This window comes from Typha angustifolia, chromosome 9, assembly GCF_048772165.1.
Source record: "Typha angustifolia cultivar Huaian chromosome 9, ASM4877216v1, whole genome shotgun sequence".
NCBI classification, from domain to species: domain Eukaryota; kingdom Viridiplantae; phylum Streptophyta; class Magnoliopsida; order Poales; family Typhaceae; genus Typha; species Typha angustifolia.
The window spans coordinates 10,374,381-10,389,829 of record NC_133247.1 but is presented as its reverse complement, the minus strand read 5'-3'; the positions used below and the strand labels follow the sequence as shown (position 1 = coordinate 10,389,829).

General features: G+C 36.6%; 2 protein-coding genes across 2 annotated transcripts; both read left to right on the top strand.

Annotated features, from left to right (window-relative positions):
- The first annotated feature begins 2,521 nt into the window (after nucleotides 1-2,521).
- LOC140767710 (protein MOS2-like) lies at nucleotides 2,522-6,828 on the top strand. Its single transcript, XM_073107712.1, has 2 exons — nucleotides 2,522-3,889; nucleotides 6,286-6,828. The coding sequence occupies exon 1, from the start codon at nucleotides 2,609-2,611 to the stop codon at nucleotides 3,836-3,838; it is 1,230 nt and encodes a 409-aa protein (XP_072963813.1). The 5' UTR covers nucleotides 2,522-2,608; the 3' UTR covers nucleotides 3,839-3,889; nucleotides 6,286-6,828.
- A 2,049-nt stretch (nucleotides 6,829-8,877) lies between these two features.
- LOC140767842 (ribosomal RNA small subunit methyltransferase) lies at nucleotides 8,878-11,330 on the top strand. The gene is made up of 2 exons (XM_073107913.1): nucleotides 8,878-9,335; nucleotides 10,379-11,330. The coding sequence occupies exons 1-2, from the start codon at nucleotides 9,027-9,029 to the stop codon at nucleotides 11,135-11,137; spliced, it is 1,068 nt and encodes a 355-aa protein (XP_072964014.1). The 5' UTR covers nucleotides 8,878-9,026; the 3' UTR covers nucleotides 11,138-11,330.
- Nucleotides 11,331-15,449: the final 4,119 nt, after the last annotated feature.

Below are 15,449 nucleotides of genomic sequence, written 5' to 3'. Positions count from 1 at the left end.
TGTTAATGAGGTCCTGAGGATTTTATTTTTCTTTTTGTAGTCAACCTTTTGGCATAAATTTCAGCTTCTTCTTAGTTATAATTTTGTAGTTGAAGGTAGTCATGGAAGCTACCATGGCTTGATCCGCTTATTTTGTAGGTTGTAGTTAAATACCGATGCCCTAATTCTTTTTGTTACTTTTTAAAGAGAAATTTATATATAACACTGTGTCTTTTAATAAAGTTATAGTTTACGCTCTATATTTTTACTATTTATAAAGTTAAATCTTATGATTTCATAAATATGTGCAAAAAACGACACTACCATTAGATCAGTTAGTTAAACTTAACCAAATATCTAAGTTAAGTTAACTATCATACTAAGAACATTTTAGTTATTTTAAAAATAAAATATCTCTACTTAACTTCAAATACAACCTAAGATATTTTTTGCACATATTCGTTAAATCAGAGGGTTCGATTTATAAATATTAAAAATATAGGATATAAATTATAATTATGTTATAAAGCTGGGTGTAATATACAAATTCTTATTATCATCCTTATTATTCTTCTCCTTGTTATTGTAAAGATACATATTTACATACCTAATAGAGTTAGGAGTTTAACCAGGAAAAGTAAAGATATAAAGCAGATTAAAAGAAGTAGCACAACTGAGACCTCTTAAGCCAAAGAGAACCTACTGTAAATGAACCAAGCGCGCTGCAACCATCTGCGCAATTGCAATCACAAGAAGAGAAAAAGGGGGCAAAGTTTTTTTTCGTATTAAAATTTGCAGTCGGGCATAGGGTATATTTATTTAATCTTAATTAGAATAAAGTTAGAAAGAAGGTCAAAAATCCTAATTCGACTAAAATTCTTGTTTCGTAGAAGGGACCCGAATAGAATAATCAAGTTATGCTCAGATCTGGATTCGGCCCTAATTTGTATCCTTTTCTTAGACATGATCATCAGATGGACCGAACTGGGTTCGGGTCAACCGGGCTTAAGTATTTGTTCATGGTCCAACCCACCAATCACTCGCGCCGGGCTGACCGGACCCACCAATCATTTGGCTCAACCCATATTTTAGCTGAAGGGGGAAGAAGAGGTCACTCCTAGAAGAAGTAGGGTCGTGACATATGAGGAGAAGGATCTAATCAGTGAAGGTTAGGGGACGATGAGAAATTAGGGCAAGAAGGAAAAAGAAGAGAATAATGGAGAGATAGAGAGAGATAGGAGAAGAAGATATGATTTCATAATATAACCTAACTAGGAGGCACTCCACAATACTTAGAGGCTATCCCTTAGACTCAAACAACAGAAATAAAACCCTAAAAACAAAGTGTTCTCGTCGCGGTGTGTTCGAACGTGCTCGAGGCCGTTCGAACGCTAATTTCTCGTTCTTTGTCTTTGTGAACGCATGTAGGCGTTCGAACGGGGCGCATTCGAACGGGCTCGAGGTCGTTTAAACGCACAAATCCCATTCTCTGTATTTGTGAACGCCTGCACGTGTTCGTATAGTGCGTTTGAACGCGGTCCCCGGCATTCGAACGCCCCCCGACAAAAAGCTTTATTTTCTTCTAAACAAATTTATTTCTTTCGATACAACTTGATCTAGCTCCAGTTGTATCACAACGCCGTCATAGACCCTTGGAACGATGATCTCAACATTGTTCACTACCAGCACAGATCAATCACCACCGCATTGCCGGAGAGCTAGAAAAAGGGATTGAGGAAGAGAAAGGGGATAGTTAGGGTGAGGTAAGGGATTTGAGATTTTGAGGAGGAGAAAGAGCATGACACATGGCAACGACTTCCTTACTGTCAGTAGAGATGGTGGGGGAAGACGTCGATTTGGTAGAACTAGTGGGAGAGATGGCAAGCACGACCTCATTGTCGCAGAGGGAGATGAATCGGGTGTAGATGGAGGCGGCAACATTGAAGGTGACTTAATGTACGAAATGCTGCAAGCGAGGCAATGGTTTGGGTTAGGGTAAGGGAGGAGGAAGGAGGGGATAAGGATTGAGTGATGGAAGAAGAGGTTTGGGAGAGTGGGAGCGACAACTAATGTTTGGAGGTAGTGAGGGTGAGTTAGGTTATGCTTAGGGTTAAATATTTAGAATATATATATATAGTTAGCGGGTTGTCCGGTTGACCTAGCCCGACTTAACTCGACTCGTATAATTAAACGAGTCAAATAGGTCAAAACGGGTCAGTGGTCTAAATCCGATCACAACCTGATTATTAAACGGGTTAGATGAATTGACATATTTACGATTTGAACCCGATTATTAAACGGGTTAGATGAATCGACATATTTACCACCTGAACCCAATTAGACTAAATTCAAACTCAATTAAAAGACGGGTTATCTGGTTGGGTCAATTTTTGCTGCCTCCAGTGAGTTTAACCAACAACTAGATTATTTAACAAAAAATAAGGAAAGAATTAAAATTTTAAATTAAATTTTTATAGGAAAAAAAATTAGAATTTCATTCTTGGACGACGCTCCAAATATGAAACTGGCTGTGAGCTCTTTCACAACGGGGCTCCAAATTTGGTGATTTGGAGTCCGAGTAGCCAATATTTCCTCTCCTCTTCTCTTCTCTTCTTTGAAGCCAAAAATCATGGGAGAGAAAGAGACGAAGCTCTCCTTCTCCCTCTCCTCCAAACCCTCCTCCCGCCTCAATCCTCCCAAACCCTCAATCCGCGACTCCGAATCCGGCGCCGGAAGCTCCACGGCGACCAAATTCGTCACCGTCTTCGACCCCTCCCAAATCCTAGACTCTGCCGCCGCATCGAGACTCGCCATCTCCCCCATCCCCAATGCCGACTACCTCCACCCTTCCAAGAGATCGAAGCACTTCCTTCCCCTTCCCACCGCTGACGATGACCCGTCGTCCTCCTCCGTCGACACGAAATTCGTCCTCGACACCACCTCGTCCGCCGGCGCCGACTCCAACGTCCAATACGGCCTGACGGTCCGATCCACATCCAACGGCTCCGGATCTGAACCCCATCCACACGACGACGAGGAACGGCGCGAGCCCGGCGACTTCATGCTTCGGAGGTTCAGGGAGGACATGAATAATCTCCCGGACGATCGGGGATTCGATGAGTTCAAGGACGTCCCCGTTGAAGGCTTTGCCGCGGCGATTCTTGCCGGGTACGGGTGGTCAGAGGGGAAAGGGATCGGGCGCCACAACAATAAGGGCGACACCAAGGTCGTGGAGTACGACCGCCGTGCCGGGACCCATGGCTTGGGATACAACCCCTCCATGTCGGATCCCCAGAAGCAGAGGGGAGAGTGGAAAGTGATGGAGAAAGGTCGGGTGTTTAAGGTCGTCAAGGAGGCTCCGACTGTCGACGTGGCCAACAATGTTGGGAAGAGGGGGAAGGAGGAGAAGAAGAGGAATAGGGATGAGGAAAGGAAGAAAGGTGATAACTTGGGTCAGAAGCCGAGCAGTAGTCGTGCCGGGGAGGTGGCTATCCGGTGGCTCACTAGCCATATTAGGGTTAGGATTATTAGCAAGGATTTGATGGGGGGAAAGCTTTATCTAAAGAAGGGGGAGGTAGTGGATGTTGTTGGGCCCACGACTTGTGATATCTCAATGGATGGGAGCAGGGAGCTGGTGCAGGGAGTGGAGCAAGATATGCTCGAGACGGCGCTGCCTAAGAGGGGAGGATCAGTGCTCGTGCTGTATGGGAAGCACAAGGGTGTGTATGGAAACCTTGTGGAGAGGAATTTGGATGATGAAACTGGAGTGGTTCGGGATGCAGACAGCCATGCCATGATCAATGTGCGCCTGGAACAGATTGCCGAGTATGTTGGAGATCCAGAACTTCTTGGCTATTGATCCTTTTAAGAGTGGGCAGTAAACACTGAGCCAGATTTCTATTAAAGAAAGGTAATATGTGCTCCCTCATTGATGAATACTTTTGTAACACTATTTTGAATCATTTGGATCTTCTGTAATGGCTCATCAGCTAATGGAAATTTAGAACAACTTGAAAATATCAATATCGTTGTTCTCATTTGTTTGGTTGTCCTAATTGAATATGTTTTCTGTAGTACATGTTCTACAGCAATCATGCTTATAATGCTGATAATAATGATAAATGTTTTGTTTTACAACTATTATAGATGTCGTAATGCCTGTGGTAAATTTTTGCTACAAGGTGGTAATCTTTAATGGTGACATAATGGTAGAACATATGCTTGGAATGTACATAAATTCTTGTATAGATTGTAAACTTTCTAGCATGTCAGAGATCTTCGTAGAGATTGCTGCCAAGTGCCCGTGATCTTACATATATAGGTTTGATATGAGATGACAACATTACTTCTACAATGTTTGATTACATTGCATAATCGTGAGGGTGGTGATTTGAATATATCCATCAGGAGTATTGTCCATCACTCGTCCTATTAAGCACTGCCAAATTCATACTGTTACCGTGACCAGAATTATTCCTATTGTTTGAATGTTGATCACTGCATGCTCAGTTCAATGTGAGGAGGAACATGTCGAAGAACCCGAGTTGAGGATGAGTCAGTTGTCAGTTTACTGCTGTTCACTGAGATGACTTGATGGCCATATTAGTTTAAACAATCTTGGTGTCGTCCTCCAATTTTCTTGTGTATGGTAATAGGGACTAGGGTATAAAAGTTGCAGGAGTTAGGATTAAGTTCTAATAAACTTTAAAGATCATTTTCATGTTTCATAAATCGACAGAAAAACTATTTTTCAGACAAGGAAATGCAAAGAATGCAAATAAGAGAATGGATGAAAGGAACAGGACTAGAGTGCAGAGATAACCCTGATTCACACCTGTAGGGTCTCACCCCTTGTGAAGCTTCAGTTAAGAAAAATTAGAGGAAGCTATTTTCCGGTCCTTCCTAGTAATTTTATTGATAAGTAAATAATAACCAATGTTATAATAGATCTTCATCCCATTTACAATATACTAGTAATAAGAGATTGATGTAGCCTGGGGTATGCTGAACAATACATTGTTTATGGATCCACTCTAAAGCGGACGAATCCAAGTGTCTTTTTTGCATTAGCATGGTTAGATAAATAAGAGGAGAGGAGAGACAGTCCACCTGGTTTCTATTGAAGAAAAAACACCTTGTAAGAAGATACTTCACCCAGTTGTTAGAAAAGAAAACCTATTTAGTTGTGGGTGAGAAGGAAGAGTGAATAACAAGTGTGCATGGAATCCTTTACAATGAAAGTCTAAAGTAATCCTAAATAATGAAATTCTAAGTAATTTAAATCTTTCGTGATATTTCTTTCTTCTTTTTCTCTTTCTTTCTCTCTATTTCTCTCCTTATCATATAGCCATGTTTCTCTTACGGAGAGATTTAGCTTCAACTAACTCTGATATATAATTTTTTAATTTTGTTTTTTTATTTCTCTCTCAGTTTTTTTTTTCATTTATTCCACTCTCTCCCTTTTTCTTCTCTTTTCTTTCCCTTTTTCTTCTCTTTTATTTTCCTTTTTCATTGCACCATCATTTTTCTTTCTTTTGTTTGGTTTTTCTTTCATTCACTCTCTTCCTAATCTTTTCTTCTTTTCAGTTTTTATTGTACCATAGTTTTTTTTTCTTTTTTTCTTATGTTTTGCCCTTTTTTTAAAATTTTTAGAAGTTTTCCTATATTTTTAAATAATATTTAGAATTTTACGTAATTAAAAAGTTTGATCCAATCCAGGCAACTGATTCAGCCGATATGTAATCGTTTTTTCGAAAAGCCGATCCCTATCCTGATCCCGATGTTTTGAACCTTTTCTATGGCTACACTAGGACTCTTTTAAATTTAATCAAATGTCTCCTAACAGATTTAGATTGCATCTCTAGAACTTTTAGAACTTGTAAATCAAATAAGAAACTCTAAAACATGTTCTAACTCCACTAGAAATATATATCTGAACAATGCTCGACTTATAGTTCTCTTTAGGGGTAGATGAGAATTCTTTAATGGATTCAAAATCCTAGTTTGAGTAGGTGTAAGAGACCTTACCCATATGCCATAAACAAATGTTAGCTTATTGATTTATAACACCTTAAAGCAAGCCTAAAGAAGATCCAAAAGTCACAGGAGTACAAAATAGTAATCCAAATGAAACAAGATATTTAACAACCTAACTCTATACCAACAGTTGAATCTAACACAATTGTTCTCTGGGTGATCATAGATGTAATTCCCTTTGAGTTTATTTCCTTTATGTTTTGCTTTATACTGGAGTCTTATTTTGCTAGTTATCTGATATATCTTTTCTTTGCTCTCTGTTTATTGCAGACTCTCAGAGTTTGCTAAGCAAGAAACATTGCCTGCCACCAGTTGGTCTGTAGCCTCTGGCATTTATTTGGAAAGGACAAACAAGCCAGCAATGAGTCTAAATCATGCCACTTCTAATCATTAGAGCTTTCCAAGATCAGGGAATCATTTCATTGTTCTCTAGTAGGGCATCTGTTTCTGCAATTGTTCGGATGCCAAGTTTGCAGCTGAAGGATATATAGAGGAGCTAAGCTATATCTACAAATGTTATCTGACCATGTCTACTATTCCATGAGCTCTTTTAAAAAGTAATATGTCTGTTGTTGCAACCTTGGAATCTCTTACGTGATACAACCAGATTGGCAGATTGTTTACTTGATATACAGGTTACAAAAGAATCATCCTTGATGACCTGCGGTTTGTAATTTGAGTATTCGTAATCTTCTCCATTTTGTGCTTGCAATTGGCAGCAAGCAAAGAGCAAAACAAATGTTCAGATGGACAAGGTGTCTCAAAGATGACAGCATATAAACTGAGAAATGCAGATAGTCTAGTTGCTGTTAACGGTTAACTTCAGACATGTCTAATGACTTGTCTTTAATTCTACTATGTTGTTCATTCACAAAAAGTGTGGCTCCTACTAGTAGTAAACATTGCTGGACATTGAATTGTTCATAGGTGTTTTACCTAATGGTGAATGAGGTTGGGAGACTATTAATTGCCTAAATGCTGGGAGGCCAGTTTTGATGTAGAAGTGGCAAGGATTTCGAAAAAGATGATTGTAATTGTTCTTATTTATAAGACTATCAACCTGAATTCAGGTTTTCCTCTCTAAAAGATAAGTCCTTGAATACTTGATTAAAGGAAGTAAATGTAGCCAGAGACATCTGATTATGAAATGTGATAACTAACAATTAAGCAAGTGCCAAGAAAATCTGCTCATTTCCTAAGACCACTGCTAGATAAGTCTCACTAAAAATTGGCTGTGAATTCAGAAGATGAGAATGTACATCTGCTCAGGAAATGGCTTCACAAGATGTGAGAGATGCCATCTGCAGAGTTTAAAAAGACATTCAACAAAAGTCCTTCTCTTTCCTTCCAACGAATGCAAGTATTCTATGAAATTAAGCAATGGTACCAAGATAAAGGCTTGTAGGACTTATCTTGATTTCATTAATAAGGAAGCCCACTAGAACCATAACACCACCAACCTTCAGGGGAGAGGTACGGATCGAAGGGGGGTGGTCGCCGGAAGACGTATCAATGATGAAGTCCAGGGACTTTGTAAGAGACTGCATAGAAGATGCATCAGCATAGAAGCCATTAAAGAGTAGAATTCACCATAAATTTTTAACGGATTGTCTATATGTTTTTCTTTTTTATGGAAATTTGTGTATAACACTGTATCTTTTAATAAAATTATTATTTACGTTCTATATTTTTACTATTTATAAATTGAGCAATATAATTTAGTGAATATGTGCAGAAAATACTATTAGATTTGAACTAATACCGTAAAAATGTGGCATGCTAGAGAGAAGTAGTTGGATTTGGAGCGTAAGCTTAAAAAAAGATCTAAATATAGACATGAATATAGAAACGAGAATTACCAGAGTGATTTAGTGAAGATTCTTCATATTGAGCAAATTAGATCATGGCAGCTATCCAAATGAGGATGGTGGTTTAAGGGATAAAGAAATTGAAGAATTTCTTCAATCGAGGTTGTTAAAAAGTTATTTCCTTGATAAATAGGAAATGTTTGATTCCTGAGTATATTTCTTCAGAGTTACCATGTTGACAATTTTCCTTAAAACCATGAGGCTAATTTTTTTTATTTTTTTTTGGGGGGTTAGTTTTCTCGTAGTTTTAATCCTGTGGTGCTTCTGTCTCAGTGGAAAATATTGGTTTTTTGGTGTTTAGGGCTAATATTGAATCTAGTTGTAAACTGATATTTCTCTCATTTTCTGCTTGTGTGGGAAATGAAATGTCATCTACTATTTCAAGGCCAAGCGAGGAAGGAAGAGGAGTATGGGTCATTTCTCTCTATTCTTATATTATCCCATTGACATTTACTGATAAAACTAAGTGTAAAATATCACTCACTCAGCCATTAATGTGAAATAAAATAAACTTCATGGTGATATGCTATCAATACTCTATTATTACTTTCGTAGCATTGCAATGATGCCATCACAGAAACTGTAATCCTACTTATTTTGATAATAATAGAAGTAATTATACTTTTAAAATTCTCAAAATACCATTGACTTTTAAATTATTTTGGTGAGGATATTTTCATAATTTCATAAGTATAATTACTTAAATTTTCTAATGGTATATGATGGTAATAGTAAGATAATAATTGGGGTAATCTTTATAGAAAAACAGGATTTTGTTATAAAAAAAAGTGATAAGACGAGGTTAAATATTAATAAATTTATAATATAGGCGGTTTTTTGAAAAAAACTTTGCAATGATAATAAAAATAAGGGTTAATAGGGTGTTTTTAATAAATATCTCTGAAATATTTTAGCAATATTATATTTAAAGTTTATAGAGCAATACGCGTGACCATAAGCATAACAAAACCATTACCAACCTTTTTCTGTTTAAATTAGAACCCTAATTTTAGCACCAAACCCAAGCGAACTCGGTTGCCTCGCCCCCTAAAACCCTAACCCTAGCACAAAACTAGAGAGATAGAGAGTGAGAGAGAGAGAGAGAGAGAGAGAGAGAGAGAGAGAGAGAGAGAGAGAGCGGCCATGGCGGGAGGCAAGATCCAGAAGAAGCGTCACCAGCATCAACAACAGCAGCACTTGCAAGGAGGAATCCCCTTCGAGAAATCGAAGGGGCAGCATATTCTTAAGAACCCCATGCTCGTTGAATCAATCGTACAAAAATCCGGTATAAAGCCCACCGACGTCGTCCTCGAGATTGGTCCGGGAACTGGAAACCTTACCAAGAAGCTCCTTGAGGTCGCTAAATCCGTCGTCGCCGTGGAGCTCGACCCGCGCATGGTTTTGGAGCTCAACCGCCGCTTCCAGGGCACCCCACTTTCGAGTCGCCTAAAGGTACCAATTTGCCTCATTTTGCTAATCTGTTGGAGGCTTGTTTTAGGATTTCTTCGTCAAAGTTTGGATTTTGACTAATGTCTCAGTTGAAGTTTTCTAAAATTTTCGATTTTGGGAAGGTCCCATGCAATTTCCAGGGAATCCCTCTTTCCAGCCGCCTCAAGTAATAATCTTTTTATTGCTGATACTTTGGATGTTAACCTAACTATCCCGATGCTCTTATCTAATCTCTTGGTGAATCATTCGTTTTTCCAACGTAATTAAGGTGGGATGTTCTTAAAAAAATTGGGTTTTGGAACGATGTAATTTTGTTTGGCCATGGAAACTCTTATTGCCTGATCATTTCAAAGGCTCTTTTGAGGTTTGATACCTAGGAATTACTGTTTCTGAGAGAGATACCCTAGAAATTGCTCGTTTGATGTTTGATACCTGATCCATAGAATGCTGTTCTGTGGTCTTGTATCAAGTTAAAGACTGCTTAGTTCGTTTCAGTGTTTCAATACTAAATCGCTTGTTTAGAAGGCCAATTCTGTTCCTATTTGTGTTTGGGAATCGAAGATTGCACCTATCAGTCATATCAATATTATATTTTTAAGATTTGAATTACAGGAATGGGCTCATTATTTGGGTATCACACTTCTATCAGTTCATGTGTAGCACTTTCGTCAGGGCTATCATCCCCCATAACATGATTAGAATCTTGTGGCTTGTGACCTCTATCTGGGCCTTCATCCTATCTAATCAAGTTCAATGTGGCATCAGTCACTTTAGTTGTTAATCTGTGGTGTTGGTTGAAGTAAATATTTCTCTGTTTATATGATATGAATCCTGGTAGTCCCAGTGGAAAAATGTTATTGTGTTATGGTGAGAGGGATCTTTCTTGTTTATAGAAACAAATTGAGTAATACTGCATGCCATGTCATTGCTTATCTTGACTTAGAAGAATTGAGATATATATATACACACACACATATATCTTTTCATTATCTTTAAAGGTTTTCTGAGCAAGACTTATCATTTTATTCCATTGGTAAATTCTCTAGGTAATCCAGGGAGATGTCCTCAAGTGCGATCTTCCGTACTTTGATATCTGTGTGGCAAACATTCCCTACCAGATTTCCTCCCCTCTTACATTCAAGCTACTAGCACATCGTCCGATCTTCAGATGTGCCGTGATCATGTTCCAGCGTGAATTTGCCATGAGACTAGTTGCTAACCCCGGAGACAATCTCTACTGTCGTCTCTCAGTGAACGTCCAGTTCCTTGCACGTGTCTCACATCTTCTCAAGGTGGGCCGCAACAATTTTAGGCCACCGCCAAAGGTTGATTCCTCTGTAGTGCGTATCGAACCAAGAAGACCCCTTCCTCCGGTTAGCTTTAAGGAGTGGGATGGACTAGTTCGCCTTTGCTTCAACCGCAAGAACAAGACTTTGGGTGCAATCTTTAAACAAAAGAGTGTTCTATCATTGTTGGAAAAGAATTACAAGACTTTGCAAGCCTTGCAGCTCTCTCAGAACGGGCAAATGGAGGAGGATGCTGTGGCGTCAGATGATTTGGCTGCTTTGGCTAGTATGGTTGAAGACTTAAGCATGGGAGCTAGTGAGGGAAAGGATGATGAAGACATGGAGATGGAAGATGAAGATATGGGAGGGGGCGGAGATGAGGGTTCTGATTTCAAGTCTAAAGTCATGGGGGTGTTGCGGCAGGGTGATTTTGCGGAGAAGAGGGCTTCCAAGCTTACACAAGTGGATTTCTTATACTTGCTCTCCCTGTTTAACAAGGCTGGCATACACTTCTCTTGAATTATACCTTTGCCTAGTTGTTGATTTGCTACTTCCTTTCTTCTACTCTCATCAATTTTGGATCATTCCCTTTTGCGTCCCAACTTAAGCAAAGGATGAAATAGTCTTGTTATGTATTCCTGTATTTTTGTTAACAGTGAGTGAAAATTATCTTGATATAGAGCTCAAACTTACCTGAGCATCGATTGAACCACATTCATCCCCACTTGATATGGAGCTCAAATTGGCTGCAAATAACTTAACAGCTGACACTAATTTGAAATCAAAATTCTATATTTTGTGATGCTTTGTAAAAGATGCATTACCTCAAAAAAGACAAACACATCAGGTAGTAGGAAGAGTGCAGGCTCCCCTTTCAAGACTAGCAAGAAAAAGAAACAAACTGATGATATAGTTTTCACCTGCAAAAGAACTTGCCTCTCTGCTATATGCGAAGGCCTACATGATTCTTTTATTGGGTCATTTCCATAAAGCTAGAACTGCCCATCCCAGATGGTGGCTTTAAATATAAGTCACTAGCCTAGTTTACATATGGAATAGGAAGAATAGTCATTTCTATTTATTATTCTTTAAATAAAGTATATTTTTTTACGAATAACTATTCTTTATGTTTATTTATTATAAAATAAGAGTATAATAATTATTTTAATGTTATATAAAGTGAAATAAAAGATAAAAAATATATTTTATTTTTTATTAAATTATGATAAATACTCTTTAGTTTGATATAAAATAAATTGATAGGATATATATCAAGGATAAATTGGCAATTGAGTTAGTATGTTGATATAAATCGAGTCAGATCGGATCATATTAAAAGGAAATTGGGCTTAATGGATTGAGTCTAATTATTTTATTTGATTATTTGATTTAGTTAAAGTACTAGCAGGTTAAGATTTTATTTAATTAGCTATATTCAGCTCTGCGTAGTTTTGAGAAAATATTCGTAAAATATTTTATAGATATTCGAATAATGTCAAACTAGTTGGATAAGATCTCAATCTCTAGATTTACAACTTTGATATTCACGACTTCTCTAGATTCGGAATCTATCTGCAGCGAAATGAAGGATTAATCTGAGAAGATAAGGAAGACTAATTTAGTTGATTTGTTAGAGTTTAAAATTAGTTGTTTGGGTTCCTAGGGTGAGCTTCTATAAATATATGTGGAGGAAACCATAATTAGAGTTTAAGAACCTTGGATAATTGAATTAGTTTTAGCCTTTATCTCTCTATACTTGTCTCTAGCAATTGGCGCCCAAATCTTTGGTCGGCCTCTTCTAGCTTTTAACCCTCCTCTTCTATAACAACTTTCCCCTTCACACTAATGAGTAAACCTAGCAATTATCTAGCTATTAGAGGGTTATCAAGCTTGGATCTAATTAACAATCGGCTAGTGTTTGATTGATATCTTGAGATCTAACTGTCCAAATCCTATGATCTTGAATCCGTTGAAAAACTCTCTCTCTAAGAGCGACAATATATCTAAATTTTAGGAGGATCCGTCTATTAGATTGTTCGTAGATCCCTTCAGAAGTTACGAACTTTATCGAGTCCAAAACCATTGCGGATCGGATCAGACTGGTTCGTAACATATGTGGTATAAGATGTAATTTTGATAAAATATTATTTGCACTTTAGAATACGACTATTATAACATTAAGCTGTTATTTAGAATAAGTGGTTTTATTCCATAATAATGAAAACTATTCTTGAAGTGAACGGGGCTAAAAGAGTAAGTCATTCTTGTTTGTCATAGCCAATTAAAATGTGAATGACTGATCATTTAGTGAATTTGGTGTAAATTATTGCATTTTGGTAAGTGTTAACCACTGTTACAATAATAAATTGCCAACTTTGTTGACATGGGATGTTTATAAGGTTTCATATAATTGAGAGGTTTTTTTTCTTAAAAAAAAAGAAAAAGAAAAGAAGAGGAGCTATTAGCCCAGCTTAAGTATTATTTACACTAAGAAGAGTCTTTACTCCAATAGTGTTCAAAAGGAGAATCCAGATTATTGTGCCTAAGATCTATGTGAAATGGACAATAATTGAAAATAGGTAATTATTCCTTCTTCTTTTTTATCATTTAGACTGCTTTAATTCAAAAAATTAAGCTTAATTCAGATTTTAAACTAGTAACATTGACCAATGACCACACATCGACTTAATCAACCTTGCTCTTGTAACACCTCTTAGACTTTTTCTTCTTCTTCTCCCCATAAATGCACATTATCTCGACCTTATTATTCTTTGTATTTAATCATATAGTAATATCTAGTAGAAATAGGGTGATTTGCACTAAAAACATATGGACAGTAATAAATATTTACTCTCTTACATATTTATTTGTATAATACATAGAATAACTCAAATTATGTTTACTAACTATGATTTAGTTTGATTTTTTTGTTTAAATATACTTTTTTTTCGTCAATTTTGCTTAAGAAGATGTGAGCAATAATAAATATTTGCTCTCTCTTACATATAATACGTAAAATAATAGTGGATTATGTGGAAAAAAGCTGTGAATTAATTTAAATCTTTCTTAATTATACTTTTCTATCATTTCTGCCTCCTTAAGATATGGGCAGCAATGAATATTTGCTCTCTCAAACATATTTATGTAATACATAAAATAACTATGAATTATGTTTAATAACTCTATTATAAGATATTTAATGCAACTAATAAATGACTTGTATAGTTCTCTAATTGCCATCACTGAAAAGCAGTACAAGTAATACACGAAGACACTCTAAGCACAAAAATTTATTTTAGAGGGGAGGGGAAAAGATTTTTTGTTCAAACCGATAATATCTTTAAATTAAGTAAGGCACCAACAATGTAAAATTATTGATGAAAAACATGATAGATTGTAGTAAGGTATAGTGACACAAAACAAAGTTCATAAGGTAAACTGATTTTAGTCCAAAGTACATTAGATAAAATATATATATATATATATATATATATTTTTTTTTGTTGATAGATTTATAACTCGTAAGTTAATTATAGGCTAACTAAAGGGCAAACTTTGGTTGATAAATATATTGGACTAAGCAATAATAAGCTTAAAACATGCACATATAATACTTTGATAATAAATCAACTAAATATCAACTCTAATAATCACGAGAAGATTTGGACATATGACCGTTGGTTTGGATTTGTAAAACTCGACTACTATGCTACAATAGTAACCTCAGTAAAATATATTGAACTTAATTAAAAATTTTCATACTAAGTGAAACACCCACCTCCAAAATTACATGTTACTCATATGGAAAGATCCATGTGACTTTCACATAATCTGTCGGTGTAATAATCTTGCAAAATATCTAAGATAGGTCTAAAAAAAATATCATAATAATCTAAAATTATAATTATCACAAGCTTCAAAAAGCCTCAAGAAATACAAATCTATACACAAATTTAAAACATAATAACCCTTGTAGGGGCTAAATCCAACTAGGAATAACAAAATAAACAATCATAATAAGAAAATAAATCTGCTACTCCTTAATACCAGCGTCCTCCATAATTAATTCTAAAATATTTCCACCAAATGACGGTGAGCATATGGCCCAACAAGTATAATCTAATAATAACCTATGAATAATGTATTGCACGATAAATGGAAATGCTAATGCATGCTTATAATTATCAACATATTAAGGTAAGGTAAAAGTGTATAGTGTAATTTTTAATAAACTTTCATTTACTCATAACACACATGGGTGTATAATATCATCATAACTTAATGTATATAAATCCACATAACAACTGAGTCCATAATGTCATATTCTACGAAGCAAACATAATAACGAAGGGGATTAATCATCTAGCGGTAATATCATCCGTATATGTCTGGCAATGCCGCATATGAGCAGTTATCTGTGGCCATTAGATAAAAGACCCTAGTTGTAGGCTCACCATTAACATCATCATCGCTATAGTAAATCATTGCATAGAGCAGAATCATTACTTATAGCTGAATCATCGCACAGAGTAGAATCATCGTATACAGCGGGAAAGAGCTCACAGCTTAATAGACGCCTTAACCCTATGTCCTCGGGTACCGCTAGAGCTATAACCCTACTTCTCAAATATCTTTCTAATATCATCCTATGCCAGTCTTTAAACAAGGTAGTGTAATCACCTGAATGCTCTACCAGCTAACGACCTCAGGTGTAGACCGTTAATATAATAATATTATACAATACACTTTACCCATAACCTCGGGTTGAGTAGGTGAGAGGGGCACTGCATAGTTGGGACTAAACTAACAATGATACGTGCATGTGGTGTAA

Coding starts and splice junctions, on each gene's coding strand:
- LOC140767842 (XM_073107913.1), top strand. CDS start 9,027: ATGGCGGGAGGCAAGATCCAGAAGAAGCGTCACCAGCATCAACAACAG. Junction 9,336..10,378: donor CACTTTCGAGTCGCCTAAAG/GTACCAATTTGC, acceptor TAAATTCTCTAG/GTAATCCAGGGAGATGTCCT.
- LOC140767710 (XM_073107712.1), top strand. CDS start 2,609: ATGGGAGAGAAAGAGACGAAGCTCTCCTTCTCCCTCTCCTCCAAACCC.